Genomic DNA, 23,130 nt, shown 5'->3' with positions numbered 1-23,130 from the left:
CCATGGTGGGATTTGAATATTATGATGGGAATTTTGAAATCAAGGCTTTAAGCCGGAGCCAATGTAGGTCAACGAGCACAGTGGTGATTGGTGAACGGGACTTGGTGCGAGTAAGGACACAGGCACCTGAATTTTGGATAACCTCAAGTTTACATAGTGTGGAATGTGGGAGGCCAGCTAGGTGTGCGATGGAATAGTGAAGTCTAGAGGTAACAAAGGCATGGGTGAGAGTTTCAGCAGTGGATGAGCTGAGGCAAGTGTGGAGACGGGCGATGTTACTGAGGTGGAAATAGGCGGTCTTCATTATGCTGCGGATACTCGGAAGCTCATTCCAGGGTGAAATATGAGTCCAAGGTTGTGAACAGTGTGGGTCAGCCTCAGACAGATGTTAGGGAGAGGGATGGAGTCAGTGGCTGGGAACGGAGTTCACCACTGTTCATCGGCACAAGTCCAGGAGTCTCACTATAGGAAACAACATCGCTTTAGTTCCAATAAATCCCACAGTCCCACCGGTGATGGAGAAGCTGTTCACGAGCTAGAGAAAGTAAAAGTCCAAGACAACACATGCTGATTGTTTTAATGATCTGTTTATTGTTCTCCAGGCAATCCACACACATAAGCCGCCACAGTTATTGTTCATGTCCTTATATTATTTAAATATTAATTACAGACGGGCTTATTCTCCTTTCACACTCAACTGGTGTAACCCACGTGTTCTGACGCTCATCCAGCAATCAACATCCCATTCTCACATCAGCCTAAACCTCAATGCTGGGTCTTGTATTTCTTTGTGTCCAGAGTTTGATTTAATCCAATTTAACCCCTACCGCTTTTATAACCTTACCATCCACATGATGCTAGCTCTTCTACCTTGCTCACTGACTCTTACATGGAAACACACGGGCCTTGTCAGATAGAGGCCAGCGTTATATCTGGAGAAGCCTGGGGCAGAGATGGAGCCTGTTGGGGTTCCGCTAAAAGATGCAAGAACACAGGATGGGATATGAGATGCAATGCAGGTCTAATGCTGGGAATTCCTCCGATCTTTTCGTTGCTTAACTAATTTAAATATTATTCTCAGTGGATATTTCATTCCAATCTGCAGCTCCTCTCTGAATTTAGTCTGTGTTACTGCATAAATACACGTGTTTGTGCAGCAGCTCAATAGCAGGAGCATAAAGCTGGTCCAATCTGCGATAAGCATCGGGTCATTGAAACCTGTTGAATAATAACGGTTTGTAATGTGGATTAATAAGAAATATATCACGTATGTCATCCAGAGCAGTATGAAGTTTCCGGATATAGCGAAGAGTAAGATAATGGATTTCGTTCGGTTCTCCACCTCCGGATCGTTGTGATTCGCATCATTCTTGCTGCTCCTCAGCCTCCTGCGGACTCTACTAGCCGCCAAAATGTGTCCTACCGTCAGAGCATTGAGCAGCAACACCAGGAATATTGGGAGCAGTGGGGTGAAACAGCGATCAATCCAGCTAAATACTACCCACGCAGTTACAGTGTAAAACTCTAGTTTTGAACTACAGCCCCAGGGCACGTTGTCGATTGTAAAGTAGGGTTCAAATGTAAAGTTCCAGGGAATGTTTTTCAAACAGAACAGCAGACACACGGTTCCTAGAACCACGGCTGCAGTTTTCTCAGTGCAATATTTAGTCCTCAGCTTCTGGCAACAAATGATAATAAAACGATCAAAAGTAAAAGCGACTGTTAACCAGACAGAAATATCTGTGGCTGCACTGATCAGGGCGAAGTGGAAAGAACACACAGGTGTGATGAACAGGAAGGTAGTTGGGAAATAATAATCATTAATCCGAACCAGTATCACATCAGTGATAATGACCAGTAGATCCGCCGCCGCCATGGCCACCAGATAGCGGGTGATACACCTGGAGAGACCACACTTTCCCCGGGATAGGATCACAATCGTCATCACGTTCGCTGTAAATGGGAAACAGACAGAAACAGGGAATCAGCCTTCAGATTACAGCAAGGGAGCCAGTTTCACAGTATTTGATGTGAAATGTACTTTACTGCAGGATCTGGGAATGGGAACTGAACTCGTTACCGCTGCTAGGATTGTGCAGTTGATAACAATTTTAACATAAAATTGCAATGTTCAGTATAAGAGAGTCTGGAGTAAATAAGTGAAAATAAACGCCTCCAGCAAAGATTAAAACATGAACGAAATGGATTCTCTGGGAATTTCCTCAGAGCTGCTCCTCTTCCACCATCACAGCTTCATCAGAAGTGCAAGGAATCCCGACGAGTTCCGAGTAAATTACCGGCCCTTTAATTGTACGAGCAAATGGACAGCCAGATAATGAGTTACCAGATAACAAGTAGCAGTTCAGTGACGGAAGAACGAATGAAAACAAAACGAAAGAAAAAAGTGATTGAAAATAAGTACTGAATGGTCAGTTATAAATTGGGAGATAAATGATGGGTGAGGAGCAGTGAGAATGAAGCCGGCCCGAAATGTGGTTAATGCTAAACGGGGACCACCGAGGGTAAGAACATCGGCGGGGTTTGGATCCGTGGCCAGGAGAGGGGAGCAGATACCAGGCGGGGGTCAGAACAGGCTCGTATTTGTCAGGTTGGATTCTCAGACTGGGGGGAATGACTAAAAACTGTTGAAAAGACAAATGTCAAACACCATGTTACAAAGCGACTTGTTGTGGGTCAACTCGACCAGTTTCTGTTTACAAACCACCAGATGGACATTTCAACAAAAGCAAAATACTGCAGATGCAGGAAATCTGAAATTAAAACAGAAAATGCTGGAAATACTCAGGTGGTCAGGCAGCATCTGTAGAGAGAGAAACACATTTAACGTCTCAGGTCGATGCCCCTTCGTTAGAACAGGAAAAAGTCAGATGGACAGTTCACCTGATCAACTGACTTCCCCTCGCTGGGAACCCCAGGTCCTGACATCGGCGCCTTGAACAGTTCAACATCATGTGGGCAAACTCCAACAATCACCACAAGGGGGAGTAGGTCAGGTGTGAGCAGCAACAAACAAGATGAACTTGTTCTGTGATCCCAGGAATAATTGAACCTTCCAAAGTACACGATGTAAGACGGAGCACACTCCCGACCTCGCTTTTGTCATCTCTGATAATGGATGAAACTTCAGAGGGAGGTGATGGCGGCGATCCCGAGCTTGCAGCAAAGACCAGTGCAAGTGACAATAGCGGCTGCAGTCCAACCCAGGACAACAAAATACCTGCCGAGATTCAGCTTCAGAAAGTTTGAGTGGGAAGGTCATACCTCTGAATTGGACGAATCGGTAATATTAATCCGACACACGAGCAATATTGAGAATCTGTAACCCTGGTGTGTAAGATTTTCCAAAATTACATCATAGCAGATATGGGAAATATATACAACTGAGCATCCGGAATAAACAATCAACAATATCAGAGTTTCACTCAGGATAATGTGTCGTATGGCAGGTTGTCAGCTTGACATGGAAAGAAGCGTCATGGGTTAATTGGTACAGAATAAGAGAGAGAAAGAGTGTGTGTGGGAGAGAGAGAGAATGAGAGATGGATAGAACGAGATAGGGAGAGATGAAAAGAGAGAGTCAGTGAAAGAGAGAGGGGAGACAGAGGGAGAAAGAGAAATTGAGATTGAGAGACAGAGAGAGAGAAAAACGAGAATTATATATATCAGAGACAAATCTGTGTAGAAGGAACAGCCTTTGCAAGATAAGGTAGGTGAAGTAAAAATAATTCACTGTCTTCCTGCAGAACCGACATTAGACAAGAGACACTTAGGTGGAAATGATATGACATGATTTTAGGCGTGTATAATTTTTAAATAGTTGAGCAGCTGGGGGGATCTCCATGGATACAGAAATATATTGTAAAGGTACTGCCCCCGAATCAGAGATAAGAGATGTGAGGTGCTGTCCAGTGACTCTGAGCAGGTTGAGGTGGACCTTCTGCTTGAACTGCTGCAGTCCATGTGGTGAAGTTGCTCCCACAGGGCTGTTAGGGCGGCACTTCTAAGGTTTGGACACAGTTACTATGCACCAAATAGGACGGGATAATTTTTTCCCAATGTTACCAATATTTTGTAATGAGTCAAACCATTTCAGTTATTTATTTATCTAAAATATGCAGCATTATACAAAATTGCTAAAATTATTCGCCACATTTATCATTCACTAAACCATTAATTGATTCAACAATTGGATCAGTGTTTCAATGGTTTATTAATTATAGTCCCGCCTTACTTAGAGTTACACTTTAAACAGTGGTGACACTTATATAACAAATGATTTTGTTACACAACAATTGCCGTCAATTACACGTTTCAATTTCCAAGTGCAATGACGGAATATGAAGAAAAGAATATCCACCACTCCGAGAATCCAACCACTAATGTCGTCAGTTAAAAATAAAAATATCTTTACTGCTGTGCCGTAATGTTTCTATTTCCCCAGCTCTCCGTTCCTTCAGTCTCCGGGCTCAATCTCCGTGCAATGTCCCGAATATAAACATTAAAGCACAGAACATTATAATATCAATAAGCATATCGCAAAAGGAAGAGGGAGGGCAGTTAGGGCGTGATATTCCCAGAATTTCTGAAACTGACCCGTAATCTGTAGAATAATCACCTCCGGACAAACACAGCAACTGAGCAGACCCGCAAGGAGAGCAGTAATACAAAGAGACACGGACTTATACAATCAATAACCGGTTACAATGGCTCACCGGGAACTCCACGGGTGGCAAGGATAACTTCAGAAATCACTTATACCAGTTACACTGAAAATGGACACGCGGTTAATGGAACTCCCATTGCAGAAATGATGATGAGCTTGACGCACAGTTACACAGGGACACAGGAGGAGGTTATTCAGCCCCACAAGCCTTTTCCGACATCACATTAGATCCTGGCTGATCAGCACCTTAACTCCATTTACCTGTCTTGGTTCCATATCCCTTGATACTCATACCATAAAAAGTTATATCCATCACAGTCTTAAAATTTCAATTGACCGAGCATTGACAGGCTTTTGGGAAAACGAGTTCCAGATTTCCACTGCCCTTTGTGTGAGAAAGTGTTTCCTGATTTCACTCCTAAATGGCATAACTTTCATTTTAAGACCATGTCCCCTCGTCCTCCAATCTCCACCAAGGAAACAGTTTCTCTGCATGGACACTTTCGAATCTCTATCATTTTAAATAACTCGAATATAACACCCCTCAACATTCTAAACACAAGGAATACAAACTAAGTTTATGCAATCTGTCCTCATAATTTAACCCTTTTAGCCCCGGTGTAATTCAGGCGAACCTGCGCTGAACTCCCTCCAAGACGGATACATGTTTCCGGCGATGCGGTGCCCAAAACTGAACCTCGTGCTCCAGATGGGGTCTGACCAAGGTTCGATATAACTGAAGCATCACTTGCTCACTTTCGATTTTAAACACCCTTGTGAAAAAACCAAAACCCCATCAACATTTGTCCCTACTTTGTCTCCTTCCTCGCAAGCAACTCCCAACCCATCTCACAAGGTGCCCTCCAATTCTGTGCGATCTCACTTTTGTTAATAATTTCTGTGCGAAACCTTAACTGAAGCAGAGAAATAACTGACACTGTATTACAACTTGAGAATATGGGGACCAACATTCCATTGCATCGTGTGCTGACGATATTTACAGTTAAAATTACACCCGCTGACAGGACATTGAATGAAGATAACAATTGGAGCTTTTGCTGGACATAAGTGCATTATGAACTCTATGAACATATCACTCAAGGAAGATGGCGGACAGGGAGGATGTGATATTCAATTAAATTCTGACATTGATTTGGAAAAAGCAAAACAAATTCTTCAGAAGGAACAGAAAAGATATCGGACATGTACAAAGACCAGTGACACACATAAACCCTGATTCACAAAGTCAGTAAGTTCAGAATCAGCTAGCGGGAACACCAAATACTGCTTGTAGAACGGGAACATGGCAAACAGATATACAATACATTCCACTTTATTTATCTCTGAGAAATGATGGGGACTCTTGGTGCAGGACACCGAGCCACAATGGACCCTGTGAGCTGTAATAGTCAGAGAAAGACTTATTAATACAGGAGCGAAGCTTCCAATGGGAGCATTAGGCTGCATTGTCCCTGAGATTTGTGAGAGTCAGTGGGACAGTGAGACAACTCACTTCACTATGTCCTTACTGAGTAACATCTTTAAACAGACCTGGCAGAGTTTTAAAACCAATAGTAGAAATATTGGAGTTTGATGCCGATCACATTTGTTCAAAAAGCAACCTGGAACTTTTAGCAGCAGCGGGTGTTGGGAACTCATTCCACTGAATGTGAGATTTCAGTTTCCCAGCTGAAGGGGAGAATTTGATTCCTTGTAATGTAGGAGTTAAAATACACCGGTTTCCTACCCAGGGCTCAGTCACACTAAACTATGAATCTGAGCTAGAGGAATGTAACACAGACACAGATTACAGGGCAATATGATCAAAGTGTTTACAATGTTGCAAGGATGGGAGAAGGTAGATAGAAGCAGATTGATTCCAGCAAATGATGGGGTCAAGAACGAGGTGTCATAGATACAAGATTGAACAGAAGACATTCGGAACATTGGAAAAGGGAGCGGGAGAAACATCTTTACAAAGAGAGGTGGGAGGCGGTGGCGTTCAGTTCCAGTGTTAGTGGTTGAGGCAGAAGCTATGCTCAGTTTCAGAGTAGAGTGGATAGGTGGATGGAGGAAGAGGAGATGAAGGGATATCGGGACAGGCTGGTTAACTGTCTTTACAAATATCTTCTAACTGTAAGGATCAGAAGGGAACTAAATATAACTTGGTAGCGAGCAGCAGTTTGACTGGGCGGACAGGCTGGCTGAGGGTTCAGCTGGTGTTATATCAACATGCAAGTGTATGATCTGAACAATAACATTTTCCACTTAGTATAAAGGGATCAGAACCCGGCTTCTGATCGGTGCTGTCGGTAAAATGCGGGTGCTGGAAGCTGAAACGGATTTTTCAAAAGGGGACAACCCAGGAGAGTTTCACAGAGCGCCACTGCTGTGTTTCAATTACTCTCTCACTGCATTGGATTCCCGGACTGAGCTGCAAGAAGGATTGTGACAGAAACCAGCTGCCGCCCACAGACTGAAGGCAGCACAATGCCCGCCCGGTGGGTGAAGGGGAGTCTGAGAACAGGCTGGTGACCAGTCAGGGGAGAAGACCAGGGGAGAGTCCGTGTCCCGGCATTGAGCATAAACCCACCCTCGGCATGGATTGTCATCAGCAGGAACAATATCCAGTACATTGTTCGAAACAGACCGAGAGCAGCGGGGAGATTCTGATTAATGAGACTGAACAAATCCCAATCCCGACTGTCAGGATTCCCAGGTATATATCCAGGAGCGGCCATCAGTGAATCAGTCCCCAGCGGGAGTCAGATGGGGAGAAACTGCAGCATTTTACAACACAGTGAATGTTTAGTAAAACATAGTCCTTGTTAGATATTACCGAGTGTTACCAGAAAGAAGGGGCAGAGAGAACAGCTGTTCGGCCATGGAAACAATGGAATTAAAATAAACAATTGAATCACACACTGCACGGGTTCTCAGTTAACACGGAATAATTTGAAAGACGTTAAATGAAGACAATAAGCTGTAGTTTTATGGGGTTTTAAAGAACATTAAAAATTCAACAAGTGCTCAGTCAATGAACGAGGGAGAGCGGGAAATACAGTCACTGAATTCCTGCCTTTAAATTAACTCGGGGAAAGAACAGTGAATAAAGGACAGTTAAGAGCAGGAACACAGTTAATCCCTGATTCACAACTTTAGAAATGGAATATAATCACTTACCGGGGATTCCAATGGATGCTATAATTGGATAGTAAATCATTCCTGCCTGTACAACTGGTGGTAACTCGGTAAAAGGATCCGCGGTTAAGGGAACACTCATTCTGTTTGAGAAGTGATGGTGATTCTTGGCACTGGACACAGGGCTCAAATGAATCTGTGAGATGAGAGATTAAGAGAAACCCATTATTTATAATTGAATGACACATCCCGTGGGATCAGGAAACAGCAGGAATATTGAAATTGCTTAGTCATTTGGGCAGCACGTCAACACTCTTCACTGTAATGTTTCTGCTGCACTAATTAGATACAAATTGATATTGCAAGTGTTTTGAAATGAAACCGCCCAAAGATTGGAATAATATTTTGCTCACATTTCTCTCTGTCAATGTACTGAAAGCCGGGCTCTGACCGCATCGCTGCAACACCTTCAACAGAAGCAGCTTCAGGGTCCCCTCTGTGACATCACAGGGCTCACTCCTGTCGATGCACCAACTGAATTCCCCCAATTCTCAAATATCTTTCAGTGTTTACACCGCCCCCGGAGCTCCAAACTCAGCCCTTTCAATGTGGGAGTTTAGGCTGGCAATTGAATGAGGAATTTATGTCTTTCGGACAGGAAGAGTTCGGACTTTGCACCAACACCTGGAATAAATTCAATCTATAATCACAGGTAGAAAAATGTAACCATGGACACGGGCTCAAAAATCCTGGATTTCACTGAAATCCATATTCTGTAAAGGTTACAGGTGATGTTAAAACAGAGCCCTTTCAGTTTTAAGCGGGCTAACCAACAATATTGCAATAGATTGGGCCACATATGGAGCAGAATCTCTGTGGAAATCTCCATCTCCCAGAATTCTGTGTGCTGCGGTGTGGTTTCGAGTTTCTGCTCATTTCATTATTTTCTTTTATTATCCATTCCCAGTAGTTTCACTTTGATCTTTCCAGTGATATTATCGAAGGCCAGGCCGTGTAATACAGGTGCATTAAAACCAGGAGTAGGTCATTCAGCGTCTCGGGCCTGCTCCGCCATTCAATTTGATCATGGTTGATCTGCAGCTCAGCGCCATTTCCCCGGCTTTGCTACTTATCTCGTCATATCCTCAGCGTACAACAATGTAACTGTCACAACCATGAAAGCTCCAAATGATCACGAGCATCTGCAGCTTTTTGGGGGGTTAGAGTTTCTAATTTCCACCAGCCATTGTGTGCAAAAGTGCATCTTGATTTCGCTCCTGAATGATCGAACTCTAATTTTAAGTTTATTGCATAGAATTACATACAATATACAGCACAGAAACAGGACATTCGGCCAAACTAGTCCATGCCGGTGTTTCTGCTCCACACGAGTCTCCTCTCACCCCTCTTCATCCAACCCCATCACCATGGCCTTCTGTTCATTTCACCCCCTTGTCTTTATCTAGTTTCCCCTTAAATGCTTCTATGCATTTTGGCCTAACTAATGATTGTGGTAGCGAGTTCTACAATATGTCCACTTGTTCATGATTCTTGCACCAGAGGGAATTGTTTCCTGGTATCTACCCTATTGAATCATTAGACATTTTAAGCACTTCTTACAGATCAGCCCTCAATTTGCTTCACTCAAGGGAATGGAAGCCATATTTTTGCAAACTTTCCTCGTAATTTAAGCCTTTTAGCTCAGGGAAAACTCTGGTGGATCTGCGCTGCATCTACTGCAAGGCCCATATATAACCAGTGAGGGCCTCGGGAGTCGGGGAAGAAAGGATGACTGGAGAATAGGATTAGAGGGGGAGATTGAGGACTCAGGGGAGGTAATGGCAATGGGGTCAGTGGATGAGGAGGTTGCGGAATGGGGGATCATAAGGAGATTGGGGGTCAGACAAAGAGTGGAAGTGGAGGTCAAGGAGAGGGTAATGGGGTCAGAGAGAGGGAGAAGAGGGTCAGCAGCAGGTAAATGGGGTCAGAGAGAGGGGGAAGGGGGTCAGCAGCGGGCAAATGGGGTCAGAGAGAGAGAGGGGGAAGGGGGTCAGCAGCAGGTAAATGGGGTCAGAGAGGGGGAAGAGGGTCAGCAGCAGGTAAATGGGGCCAGAAAGAGGGGTAAGTGGGTCAGCAGCAGGTAAGTGGGTTGAGAGAGAGGGGGAAGAGTGTCAGCAGCAGGTAAATGGGGTCAGAGAAAGGGGGAAGAGGGTCAGCACAGAGTCATAGAGATATACAGCACGGATAGAGGCCCTTCGGCCCATCATGTCCGCACCGGCCATCAAGCCCTGTCTAATCTAATCCCATATTCCAGCATTTGGTCCGTAGCCTTGTATGCTATGGCATTTCAAGTGCTCATCCAAATGCTTCTTGAATGTTGTGAGGGTTCCTGCCTCCACAACACTTTCAGGCAGTGAGTTCCAGTTTCCAACCACCCTCTGGGTGAAAAAGTTCTTTTCAAATCCCCTCTAAACCACCCGCCCTTTACCTTGAATCTATGCCCCCTAGTTATTGACCCTTCTACTAAGGGAAAAAGGCCTAGAAATTCAGTTTGGGCCCGCCAGCTGGTGCGCCCAAAGGTTAGTGCTGCGCGCGGAGCCAGTTGCGCCCGTGAGATATTCAGTGTTTGCGCCCCCAAGTCAGAACCGGGCGCTGTTCCAGGGTGAGCCCGCCCCCGCTTCGGGCGCTGAAACTGAATTTCAGCACTCTAGGTGCCGCTGCGCCGCCCGATGCGGTGCGGCAGGCTGCAGTACTGCAGGCCTCCTCCTTCTCTTAAGGTGGATGTGCCTGCAACGGGGAGATCGCCGTTGGATTGTGCTGGCAAATGAGCCCGGCACCACGGAGAAGTGCCGGGCTCATGGAAAGCAGCCGGCAATGCCGCGGGGGTGGTGGTGGAGGAGGCTGGGGAAGGAGGTGCGGGCAGGCGGCCGCTGACGAAGCGGCCGGCCGCACCTCCACTTTTATGCGCCCCACTAAGGCTGCAGGAAGGCCCTGGTCTCTGGATGTTAGTAGCGGCCGCCACGGAGAAGGTGGCCGCAACTAAATATGGGGGTCGGGCCGGCATCGGGGCAGAACCGCGGCACTGCGCACACCGATGACGTCATCGGTGCCGGCGCAGCGCTACCGGCTACCGCCGCCATTTCCGCAGTGCTCAATATCAGCGCAAACGCCTCTGCTGGTGCAGAGGCACTCTTTGGGCCTTAACTGGACGCAAAGCCCACTGAATTTCTAGCGCAAAGCTCCTTAGTATCCATCCTATCTATGCCCCTCATAATTTTGTACACCTCAATCATGTCCCCACTCAGCCTCCTCTGCTCCAAGGAAAACAAACCCAATCTGTCCAGTCTCTCTTCATAGCTGAAGCGCTCCAGCCCTGGTAACATCCTGGTGAATCTCCTCTGCACCCTCTCCAAAGCGATCACATCCTTCCTGTAGTGTGGCGACCAGAACTGCACACAATATTCCAGCTTTGGCCTAACCAGCGTTTTGTACAACTCCATCATAACCTCCTTGCTCTTATATTCTATGCCTCAGCTAATGAAGGCAAGTATCCCATATGCCTTTTTTACGACATTATCCACCTGTTCCGCCGCCTTCAGAGATCTGTGTACTTGCACACCCAGATCCCTCTGACCCTCCATCTTGCCTAGGGTCTTACCATTCATTGTGTATTCCCTTGCCTTGTTAGTCCCCCCAAAGTGCATCACCTCGCACTTTTCCGGGTTAAATTCCATTTGCCACTGTTCTGCCCATCTGACCAACCCATCTATATCGTCCTGCAGACTGAGACTACCCTCCTCGCTATTTACCACCCTACCAATTTTTGTATCATCCGTGAACTTACTGATCATACCTTTTACATTCATATCCAAGTCATTAATGTAGACCACAAACAGCAAGGGACCCAGCACCGATCCCGGTGGTACCCCACTGGCCACAGGCCTCCAGTCACAAAAACAACCTTCGACCATCACCCTCTGCCTTCTGCCACTAAGCCAGTTTTCTTTCCAATGTGCCAAGACACCCTGGATTCCATCCAGGGTGATGGTCGAAGGTTGTTTTTGTGACTGGAAGCCTGTGGCCAGTGGGGTACCACAGGGATCGGTGCTGGGTCCCTTGCTGTTTGTGGTCTACATTAATGACTTGGATATGAATGTAAAAGGTATGATCAGCAGCAGGTAAATGGGGTCAGAGAGAGGGGGAAGAGGGTCAGCAGCAGGTAAATGGGGTCAGAGAGAGGGGGAAGAGGGTCAGCAGCAGGTAAATGGGGTCAGAGAGAGGGGGAAGAGGGTCAGCAGCAGGTAAATGGGGTCAGAGAAAGGGGGAAGAGCATCAGCAGCAGGTAAATGGGGTCAGAGAGAGGGGCAAGAGGATCAGCAGCATGAAAATGGTGTCAGAGAGAGGGGGAAGTGGGTCAGCTGCAGGTAAATGGGGTCAGAGAGAGGGGGAAGAGGGTCAGCAGCATGAAAATGGAGTCAGAGAGAGGGGGAAGTGGGGTCAGAGAGAGGGGGAAGAGGGTCAGCAGCAGGTAAATGGGGTCAGAGAGAGGGGGAAGGTCAGCAGCAGGTAAATATGGCCAGAGAGAGGGGAAAGAGGGTCAGCAGCAGGTAAATTGTGTCAGAGAGAGGGGGAAGAGGGTCAGCAGCAGGTAAATGGGCTCAGGGAGAGGTGGAAGTGGGTCAGCAGCAGGTTAATGGGGTCAGAGAGAGGGGGGAAGAGGGTCAGCAGCATGAAAATGGAGTCAGAGAGAGGGGGAAGTGGGGTCAGAGAGAGGGGGAAGAGGGTCAGCAGCAGGTAAATTGGGTCAGAGAGGGGGAAGAGGGTCAGCAGCAGGTAAATGGGTTCAGAGAGAGGGGGAAGTGGGTCAGCAGCAGGTAAATGGGGTCAGAGAGAGGAGGAAGAGGTTCAGCATAGATTCATAGAGTCATAGAGTTATACAGCATGGATAGAGGCCCTTCGGCAAATCGTGACCGCGCCGGCCATCAAACCCTGTCTAATCTAATCCCATATTCCAGCATTTGGTCCGTAGCCTTTTATGCTATGGCATTTCAAGTGCTCATCCAAATGCTTCTTGAATGTTGTGAGGGTGCCTGCCTCCACAACCCTTTCAGGCAGTGAGTTCCAGACTCCAACCACCTTCTGGGTGAAAAAGTTATTTCTCAAATCCCCTCTAAACCTCCCGCCCTTTACCTTGAATCTATGCCCCCTAGTTAATGACCCTTCTACTAAGGGAAAAAGCTCCTTAGTATCCATCCTATCTATGCCCCTCATAATTTTGTACACCTCAATCATGTCCCCCCTCAGCCCCCTCTGCTCCAAGGAAAACAAACCCAATCTGCCCAGTCTCTCTTCATAGCTGAAGCGCTCCATTCCTGGTAACATCCTGGTGAATCTCCTCTGCACCCTCTCCAAAGCGATCACATCCTTCCTGTAGTGTGGCAACCAGAACTGCACACAGTATTCCAGTTGTGGCCTAACCAGTGTTTTATATAGCTCCATCATAACCTCCTTGCTCTTATATTCTATGCCTCGGCTAATGAAGGCAAGTATCCCATATGCCTTTTTTACCACCTTATCCACCTGTTCCGCCGCCTTCAGGGATCTGTGTACTTGCACACCCAGATCCCTCTGACCCTCCGTCTTGCCTAGCGTCTTACCATTCATTGTGTATTCCCTTGCCTTGTTATTCCCCCCAAAGTGCGTCACCTCGCACTTTTCCGTGTTAAATTCCATTCGCCACTGTTCCAAACAACTGACCAACCCATCTATATCGTCCTGCAGACTGAGACTACCCTCCTCGCTATTTACCACCCTACCAATTTTTGTATCATCCGTGAACTTACTGATCATACCTTTTACATTCATATCCAAGTCATTAATGTAGATCACAAACAGCAAGGGACCCAGCACCGATCCCTGTGATAACCCACTGGCCACAGGCTTCCAGTCACAAAAACAACCTTCGAGCATCACCCTGGATGGAATCCAGGGTGCCTTGGCTAATTGGATACAAAACTGGCTTAGTGGCAGAAGGCAGAGGGTGATGGTCGAAGGTTGTTTTTGTGACTGGAAGCCTGTGGCCAGTGGGGTACCACAGGGATCGGTGCTGGGTCCCTTGCTGTTTGTGGTCTACATTAATGACTTGGATATGAATGTAAAAGGTATGATCAGCAGCAGGTAAATGGGGTCACAGAGAGGGGGAAGAGGGTCAGCAGCAGGTAAATGGGGTCAGAGAAAGAGGGAAGGGGGTCAGCAGCAGGTAAATGGGGTCAGAGAGATGGGAAAGAGGGTCAGTGAAATAAAGAATAGATTTGCCTTCCAAAGCTAGGCTTTATTAACTTTAAAATCTGCAGCACATCTTCCCACATCCAGTCCCAACCAAGGCTGGAAAAGAACTGAATTTAAGGTGGCCACAACACATCATGTGATCATCAACTACCAATGAGATTACAACATATATCCCAAGGCAGTTAACAAACAACCAATCACAATACTTTTACTAAATAAGGAATAATCACCACATTCACCCCTTCTTTTAAAATATACTCCAACCTAAATAACCTTTACAATTTATAATTAATAATTATTTACAACTAAAACTATGCACAACAAGAATAAAACTGTTCACATGACACAATACTAAGTGAAGAACAACAAATAGTAACATTGCACATAAGTATTAAGTATCTCTCAACTAAAACAATATACTATAATATTTCAACAATTTTAAAACATTACTATCAAGTTAAAAGTCCATTTTCAATCGGTCGACCGGATATCTTGTTCGTGTCGACCTTCTTCACCTTGGTGAAATTCCTTGCCCTCCCACACCAGAAGGCACAGAAGTATCTTCAGCAGGAAGGCTATCCATATCCCGATTTTCAACGGTTTCCAGATTAGAAATCCCATCAGAAGGTAAACTGGGACGGTCATAAACATCTATCAAGGGCTGACTAATAGAAGTATAATTATCTGCAATCGGATTGGAAATGTTCGTAGTATCTGTAACAGCATCCACATTACCTGAATCATGACTATTGTTAATATCCTCAGAAGAGGGCTGGCCCCCACAAGGAGCCAAGTCTTTAATTGAAACAGTACTTTCTTTCCCATTTTGGAATCGAATATGAGCATATTGGGAATTTGCCTCCAACAGCTCCACCTCCTCCACCAAAGGATCATATTTTGACAATCTGTCATGGCGTCGAAGCAGCACAGGTCCCTGCATAGTAAGCCATGAAGGTACCGAATATCCCATAGTAGATCTCCGCGGATAGTTAAAGAGCCTTTCATGGGGGGTCACATTAGTAGCCGTTGAAAGCAATGATCTAATGGAATGCAGGGCATCAGGCAGTACCATTTCCCACTGTGTATTCTTAAGGTTCCGGGATGTCAAAGCCAACATAGCTGCCTTCCAGATCACCCCATTGTATCGTTCGCACTGTCCATTACCCTGGGAATTATACGGGGTAGTTCTACTAGTAGAAATTCCCCGACTCTGAAGGTATTCCTTCAACTGGGAAGACATAAAAGAACTTCCCTGATCCGAATGGATATAAGCAGGCATCCCAAAGATGACAAAAAGTTGAGTCAGACATTTAATAACTGTAGCAGCTGATACTTCTGCACAAGGAAAAGCAAAAGGGAACCTTGAAAACTCATCCACAACAGTAAATATATATCGGTTTTGAGCAGTTGAAGGAAGAGGCCCCTTAAAATCGACGCTCAAACGTTGAAAAGGACAAGTAGCCTTTATAAGATGAGCTCGTTGAGGCTTAAAGAAATTCGGTTTACACGGAGACATGGTTGAGGGAGGGTCAGGACTGGCAGCTCAATATTCCGGGGTATAGAATCTTCAGGCGAGACAGAGGGGGGTGTAAAAGGGGAGGGGGTGTTGCAATATTAATTAAGGAGTCAATTACTGCTGTAAGGAGGGATGATATTTTAGCGGGTTCCTCTAATGAGGCCATATGGGTAGAACTTAAAAACGAAAAGGGGGCAAGCACTTTGCTGGGAGTGTACTATCAGGGGGAGATAGAGGAACAGATATGTAGGCAAATCTCAGAAAAGTGCGAAAATAATAGGGTAATAATAGTGGGGGATTTCAACTTCCCCAATATTAATTGGAATAGTCAGAGTGTGAAAGGTTTAGAGGGTGCAGAATTCTTAAAGAGCATCCAGGAGAGCTTTTTGAGCCAACATGTAGAAAGTCCTACAAGAGAGGGGGCGGTACTGGACCTAATTCTGGTGAATGTAGCCGGGCAAGTGGTGGAAGTGTCAGTAGGGGAGCATTTTGGCGACAGTGACCATAATTCGGTGAGATTTAAGGTGGTCATGGAAAAAGACAAAGACGGCCCGGAAATAAGGGTTCTAAATTGGGGGAAGGCCGATTTTAATATGATAAGGCAGGATCTGGCCAAAGTGGACTGGGAGCAGCTGCTTATAGGAAAATCCACATCAAAACAATGGGAGACTTTCAGAAGGGAAATTGAGAGAGTACAACGCCAACATGTTTCTGTAAAGGTCAAGGGTGGGACCAACAAGCAAAGGGAACCTTGGATGACAAGGGATATACAAAAATGCATTAGAAATAAAAGGGGGGCTTTTGGCAGTTACAAAAGACCAAAGACGGAGGAAGCCATAGAGGAGTATAAAAAGTGCAGGGGCATACTTAAAAAAGAAATTAGGAGGGCGAGGAGGGGCCATGAAATAACACTGGCGAGCAAAATAAAGGAAAATCCTAAGATGTTTTATAAGCATATTAAGGGCAAGAGGATAACCAGGGAAAGGGTAGGGCCCATTAGGGACCAAAGTGGCAATCTGTGTGTAGAGCCAGAGGATGTAGGCGGGGTTTTAAATGAATTTTTTGCATCTGTGTTCACTATGGAGAAAGACGATGCAGACATAGAAATCGGGCAAGGGGACTGTGACATACTTGAACATATTAGCATCGAGAGGGAGGAGGTGCTAGCGGTTTTAGCAGGCCAAAAAGTGGATAAATCCCCAGGCCCGGACGAGATGTATCCCAGGCTGCTGTGGGAGGCAAAGGAGGAGATTGCAGGGGCTCTGACACAAATTTTCAGAACCTCTCTGTCCACAGGGGATGTACCAGAGGACTGGAGAACAGCTAACGTAGTACCATTATTCAAGAAGGGTAGCAGGGATAAACCAGGGAATTACAGGCCAGTGAGTCTAACATCTGTGGTTGGGAAATTATTGGAAAAAATTCTGAGGGACAAAATTAATCTCCACTTGGAGAGGCAAGGATTAATCGGGGATAGTCAGCATGGCTTTGTCAAGGGTAAATCATGTCTGACAAATCTGATCGAATTTTTCGAGGGGCTGACTAGTGGGGTGGATGAGGGAAATGCTGTGGATGTGGTTTACATGGACTTCAGTAAAGCTTTTGACAAAGTCCCGCATAGGAGACTGGCTAAGAAGGTAAGAGCCCATGGGATCCAGGGTGCCTTGGCGCGTTGGATCCTAAACTGGCTGAGTGGCAGGAGGCAGAGGGTGATGGTTGAAGGTTGCTTTTGTTACGGGAAGCCTGTGTCCAGTGGGGTACCTCCGGGATCGGTGCTGGGTCCCTTGTTGTTCGTGATCCATATAAATGATTTGGATGAGAATGTAAAAGGTATGATCAGTAAGTTCGCAGATGACACGAAAATTGGTGGGGTGGTAAATTGCGAGGAGGAAAGCCTCCGGCTACAGGACGATATAAACGGGTTGGTCAGATGGGCGGAAAAGTGGCAAATGGAATTTAACCCTGAAAAGTGCGAGGTGATGCATTTTGGACGGACAAATAAGGCAAGGGAATACACAATGAGTGGTCGGACCCTAGGAAGTACAAAGGGTCAGAGGGACCTTGGTGTACATGTACATAGACCCCTGAAGGCAGCGGAGCAGGTAGATAAGGTGGTTAAAAAGGCATATGGGATACTTGCCTTCATTAGCCGAGGCATAGAATATAAGAGCAGGGAGGTTATGATGGAGCTGTACAAAACGCTGGTGAGGCCACAGCTGGAGTACTGTGTGCAGTTCTGGTCGCCTCACTATAGGAAGGATGTGATTGCTTTGGAGAGGGTGCAGAGAAGATTCACCAGGATGTTACCTGGGATGGAGCGCCTCAGCTATGAAGAGAGGCTGGACAGGCTGGGGTTGTTTTCCTTGGAGCAGAGAAGGCTGAGGGGGGACCTGATTGAGGTGTACAAAATGATGAGGGGCATAGATAGGGTAGATAAAGAGGGACTTTTCCCCTTAGTGGGGGGGTCAATAACAAGGGGGCATAGATTCAGGGTAATGGGCAGGAGATTTAGAGGGGATTTGAGGAGGAACTTTTTCACCCAGAGGGTGGTTGGAATGTGGAACTCAATGCCTGAAAGGGTGGTAGAGGCAGGAACCCTCACAACATTCAAGAAGCATTTGGATGAGCACTTGAAATGCCATTGCATACAAGGCTATGGACCAAATGCTGGAAAATGGGATTAGACTGGACAGGGATGGATGGGCGGTGCAGACACGATGGGCCGAAGGGCCTCTTTCTGTGCTTTAAAACTCTATGACTCTATGACACAGATAGAACATGATGAAGTCATCCGCTTGACGTCTTCAACTGAAAAAGGCAAGTTCTTACTGCGTACAAAGTGTATCATCCTCATAACCCCAGGATGACATAAGGCATTGTGAAGATTAATAAGCGTATCTCCGTGAATCACAGAACAATAAGCCCTCGACAGTGCATCAGCAGCAACATTATCCTTCCCCGGACGATAAACTATGTCAAAATGGTAACATGCCAACTCAATCCTCCATCTCATTATTTTATCATTTTTGATCTTTCCAAAATGTTTAACATCAAACATAAAGGACACAGATTTTTGATCAGTTACCAACTTGAAATGTCACCCCGATAAATAATGTCTCCATTTACGCAATGCTTCTACTATTGCGTATGCCTCTTTCTCTATTGAAGAATGTCTTTTTTCACTATTGTTCAAAGTACGTGAGAAAAAGGCCACAGGTCTTCCATTTTGGTTCAGAGTCGCCCCAATTGCAAAATCCGAAGCATCCATCTCGATCACAAAGGGAACCTGCTCATCAATAGAATGCACAACTGCTCCTAAAATATCCTTTTTAAAATTCTCAAAACATATCCTCTATCATGGGAGGCCAGGACATGTCGTAACCTGAATAAGAGGCCGGATCTTCCATGAAAAATTTGCAATCCAATTAGAATAATAAGAAAACAGTCCAACAACTCGTTGCAAAGCCTTAGAATTAGTAGGACAAGGTAAATCAATCAATGGTCGCAGACGTTCTGGATCTGGATTAATCTTGTTTCCCGAGATAATATACCCCAATAGATTTACCTCAGTAGTCGAAAAGATACATTTCTCTTTGTTAAAAGTTAAACCAACTTTTTCCGCAGCTTGAAGGAATCTTTTTAAATTAGAATCATGCTCCACCCTTGATTTGCCACACACTGATGTCATCTAAGTATGAAAAGGTGTCAGAGAGAGAGTTATCACTTATAAAAGCATCCATTGCCCGTTGAAAACAAGCAACACCATTAGTAACACCAAATGGTATTCGGCAAAACTGATACAGCTTTCCACCAGCCTCAAAGGCCGTATATGGTTGATCCTTCTTAACAATAGGAATCTGATGATAAGCACTCTTTAAATCAATAGTGCTAAAAACCTTATACTGAGATACTTTGTTGATAAACTCATCAATCTTAGGCAAAGGGTACGCATCTAATTGAGTATACCTATTAATAGTTTGGGAATAGTCTATCACCATTCGTTTCTTGTGTCTCTCGTTAGTCGTGACAACTACCTGTGCTCGCCAAGGCGAACAACTAGGTTCAATGATTCCTTCCAATAAGAGACGTTGAACTTCAGAATTAATAAATTCTCTATCCTGCCTACTATATCTTCTTGACTTGGTAGCAATTGGCTTACAATCCGACATCAAATTGGAAAAAAGTGATAATGGAGAAATAGATAAAGAGGTTAATCCACAAATAGATAAAGGTGGCTTAGTCCCTCCAAATGAAAGACTAAGAGACTCGTGTAACTGAAGCACATCATGTCCAATCAAAATATCCACACAGAGATTAGGCAAAACAGATAGGCATATATCAGTATACGTATTACCTAGAAGAATCATTTTCACAAAGCAACAACCAGCTATTTGTGAAGTAAGGGTCGTCTGAGCCATACACACCTGATACGTAACAGGCGAAATTTTCAAATGCTTCTCCTTCGCAAACTGAAGACGTATAAAACTCTCAGTACTGCCCGTATCTATAAGGGCCTTTACTTCCAACCCATTAACTTGAGCCGTAACTATAGCTTTGTTTAGGCCATGAGCAAATGCAGCAGAAATTGACGCAATAAACACCCTATCTAAAGGCTGAATAGTCACAGAGGAGGTAGTGGAGGAGGGCACTCCCACACCAGGAGAGGAGGAGGTAATTGAACCTGATGATTTGCACACGCGTGCATAATGACCTCTCTTGCCGCATTTACTACACACAGCCTCCCGAGCAGGACACTTCAGACGAGGGTGCTGGATATTCCCACAAAAATAGCACTTCTGAATCCTAGAGGCAACAGCCGCCGAAATAAAAACTGTTTCAGAATCTAGTAAACCACTCCCATTAAGTCCACATAATTCCTTTTCATCCGAAACTGCCGAAACCATAGTCGCAGGCCGATTAAAAAGAGCATAAGAGTCCGAACTTCCCTGAACCACATCCAATGTAGAAGCTTGCTCAAAAGCACTTTTAAGATCCAAAGTCTTATTTTCTAACAACCACTGACGAATTGATCTAGACAGTAATCCATTAATAAAAGCACCCCGTACCGATTCTTCCTTATATTCTTCAGCCGTCACGGTCTTATAATTACAGTTAACACTAAGGCACCGAAGTGCTTGTAAATAAGTATCCAAAGATTCTCCCACCTGCTGCCTACGGGCAGATAGAAGGTGACATGCAAATACCTCATTCTTTGGTTTAACAAAAATCGTTTCCAATGTAGAAATAGCCACTTCTTAAATTTTACAGTCCAAAATATATTTATATACATCCGGAGCAATGTAGTTGATCAGCATATTCAGCTTATTTAGAGACTCTTGATCCAACACGCCCAAAAAGTTTATAAATGTACAATACCAATGTTTCCATTTATCATCCACTCCAGCAGAATTGGGGTCAGCCTTGAATCATTCTCGTTGAAGATATCGCTCCATTCTAACATAAAGTTAGTAAATTGAAATAAAGAATGGATTTGCCTTCCAAAGCTAGGCTTTATTAACTTCAAAATCTGCAGCACATCCAGCCCAACCAAGGCTGGAAAAGAACTGAATTTAAGGTGGCCACAACACATCATGTGATCATCAACTACCAATGAGATTACAACATATATCCCAAGGCAGTTAACAAACAACCAATCACAATACTTTTACTAAACAAGGAATAATCACCACAGTCAGCAGCAGGTAAATGGGGTCAGAGAGAGGGGGAAGGGGGTCAGCAGGAGGTAAATGGGGTCAGAGAGAGGGGGAAGAGGGTCAGCGGCAGGTAAATGGGGTCAGAGAGAGGGGGAAGAGGGTCAGCGGCAGGTAAATGGGGTCAGAGAGAGGGGGAAGAGGGTCAGCAGCAGGTAAATGAGGTCAGAGAGAGGGGGAAGAGGGTCAGCAGCAGGTAAATGGGGACAGCGAGAGGGGAAGAGGGTCAGCAGCAAGTAAATGGGGCCAGAGAGAGGGGAAGAGGGTCAGCAGCAGGTAAATGGGGTCAGAGAGAGGGGGAAGAGGGTCAGCGGCAGGTAAATGGGGTCAGAGAGAGGGGGAAGAGGGTCAGCAGCAGGTAAATGGGGACAGCGAGAGGGGAAGAGGGTCAGCAGCAAGTAAATGGGGCCAGAGAGAGGGGAAGAGGGTCAGCAGCAGGTAAATGGGGTCAGAGAGAGGGGGAAGAGGGTCAGCAGCAAGTAAATGGGGCCAGAGAGAGGGGAAGAGGGTCAGCAGCAGGTAAATGGGGTCAGAGAGAGGGGGAAGAGGGTCAGCGGCAGGTAAATGGGGTCAGAGAGAGGGGGAAGAGGGTCAGCAGCAGGTAAATGGGGACAGCGAGAGGGGAAGAGGGTCAGCAGCAAGTAAATGGGGCCAGAGAGAGGGGAAGAGGGTCAGCAGCAGGTAAATGGGGTCAGAGAGAGGGGGAAGAGGGTCAGCGGCAGGTAAATGGGGTCAGAGAGAGGGGGAAGAGCGTCAGCAGCAGGTAAATGAGGTCAGAGAGAGGGGGAAGAGGGTCAGCAGCAGGTAAATGGGGACAGCGAGAGGGGAAGAGGGTCAGCAGCAAGTAAATGGGGCCAGAGAGAGGGGAAGATGGTCAGCAGCAGGTAAATGGGGTCAGAGAGAGGGGGAAGAGGGTCAGCAGCAGGTAAATGGTGTCAGAGAGGGGGTGGGAGGGTCAGCAGCAGGTAAATGGTGTCAGAGAGAGGGGGAAGAGGGTCAGCAGCAGGTAAATGGGGGCAGCGAGAAGGGAAGAGGGTCAGCAGCAAGTAAATGGGGCCAGAGAGAGGGGAAGAGGGTCAGCAGCAGGTAAATGGGGTCAGAGAGAGGGGGAAGAGGGTCAGCAGCAGGTAAATGGTGTCTGAGAGGGGGTGGGAGGGTCAGCAGCAGGTAAATGGTGTCAGAGAGAGGGGGAAGAGGGTCAGCAGCAGGTAAATGGGGTCAGAGAGAGGGGGAAGAGGGTCAGCGGCAGGTAACTGGGGTCAGAGAGAGGGGGAAGAGGGTCAGCGGCAGGTAAATGGGGTCAGAGAGAGGGGGAAGAGGGTCAGCAGCAGGTAAATGAGGTCAGAGAGAGGGGGAAGAGGGTCAGCAGCAGGTAAATGGGGACAGCGAGAGGGGAAGAGGGTCAGCAGCAAGTAAATGGGGCCAGAGAGAGGGGAAGAGGGTCAGCAGCAGGTAAATGGGGTCAGAGAGAGGGGGAAGAGGGTCAGCAGCAGGTAAATGGTGTCAGAGAGGGGGTGGGAGGGTCAGCAGCAGGTAAATGGTGTCAGACAGAGGGGGAAGAGGGTCAGCAGCAGGTAAATGGGGGCAGCGAGAGGGGAAGAGGGTCAGCAGCAAGTAAATGGGGCCAGAGAGAGGGGAAGAGGGTCAGCAGCAGGTAAATGGGGTCAGAGAGAGGGGGAAGAGGGTCAGCAGCAGGTAAATGGTGTCTGAGAGGGGGTGGCAGGGTCAGCAGCAGGTAAATGGTGTCAGAGAGAGGGGGAAGAGGGTCAGCAGCAGGTAAATGGGGTCAG

The 23,130-nt window shown here is 46.2% G+C and overlaps 1 protein-coding gene across 1 annotated transcript; it reads right to left on the bottom strand.

Moving 5' to 3' along the window:
• Positions 1-460: 460 nt before the first annotated feature.
• LOC147093637 (putative G protein-coupled receptor 139) lies at positions 461-21,159 on the bottom strand. The gene is made up of 3 exons (XM_085973908.1): positions 21,006-21,159; positions 7,868-8,021; positions 461-1,953 (listed from the first exon to the last, which is right to left on the bottom strand). The coding sequence occupies exons 1-3, from the start codon at positions 21,015-21,017 to the stop codon at positions 1,022-1,024; spliced, it is 1,098 nt and encodes a 365-aa protein (XP_085830034.1). The 5' UTR covers positions 21,018-21,159; the 3' UTR covers positions 461-1,021.
• Positions 21,160-23,130: the final 1,971 nt, after the last annotated feature.

This window comes from Somniosus microcephalus, unplaced genomic scaffold, assembly GCF_052327205.1.
Source record: "Somniosus microcephalus isolate GS21.2 unplaced genomic scaffold, FLI_Smic_1.0 unresolved_chr1, whole genome shotgun sequence".
Taxonomy (NCBI): domain Eukaryota; kingdom Metazoa; phylum Chordata; class Chondrichthyes; order Squaliformes; family Somniosidae; genus Somniosus; species Somniosus microcephalus.
This window is presented reverse-complemented; position numbering and strand designations above follow the sequence as displayed.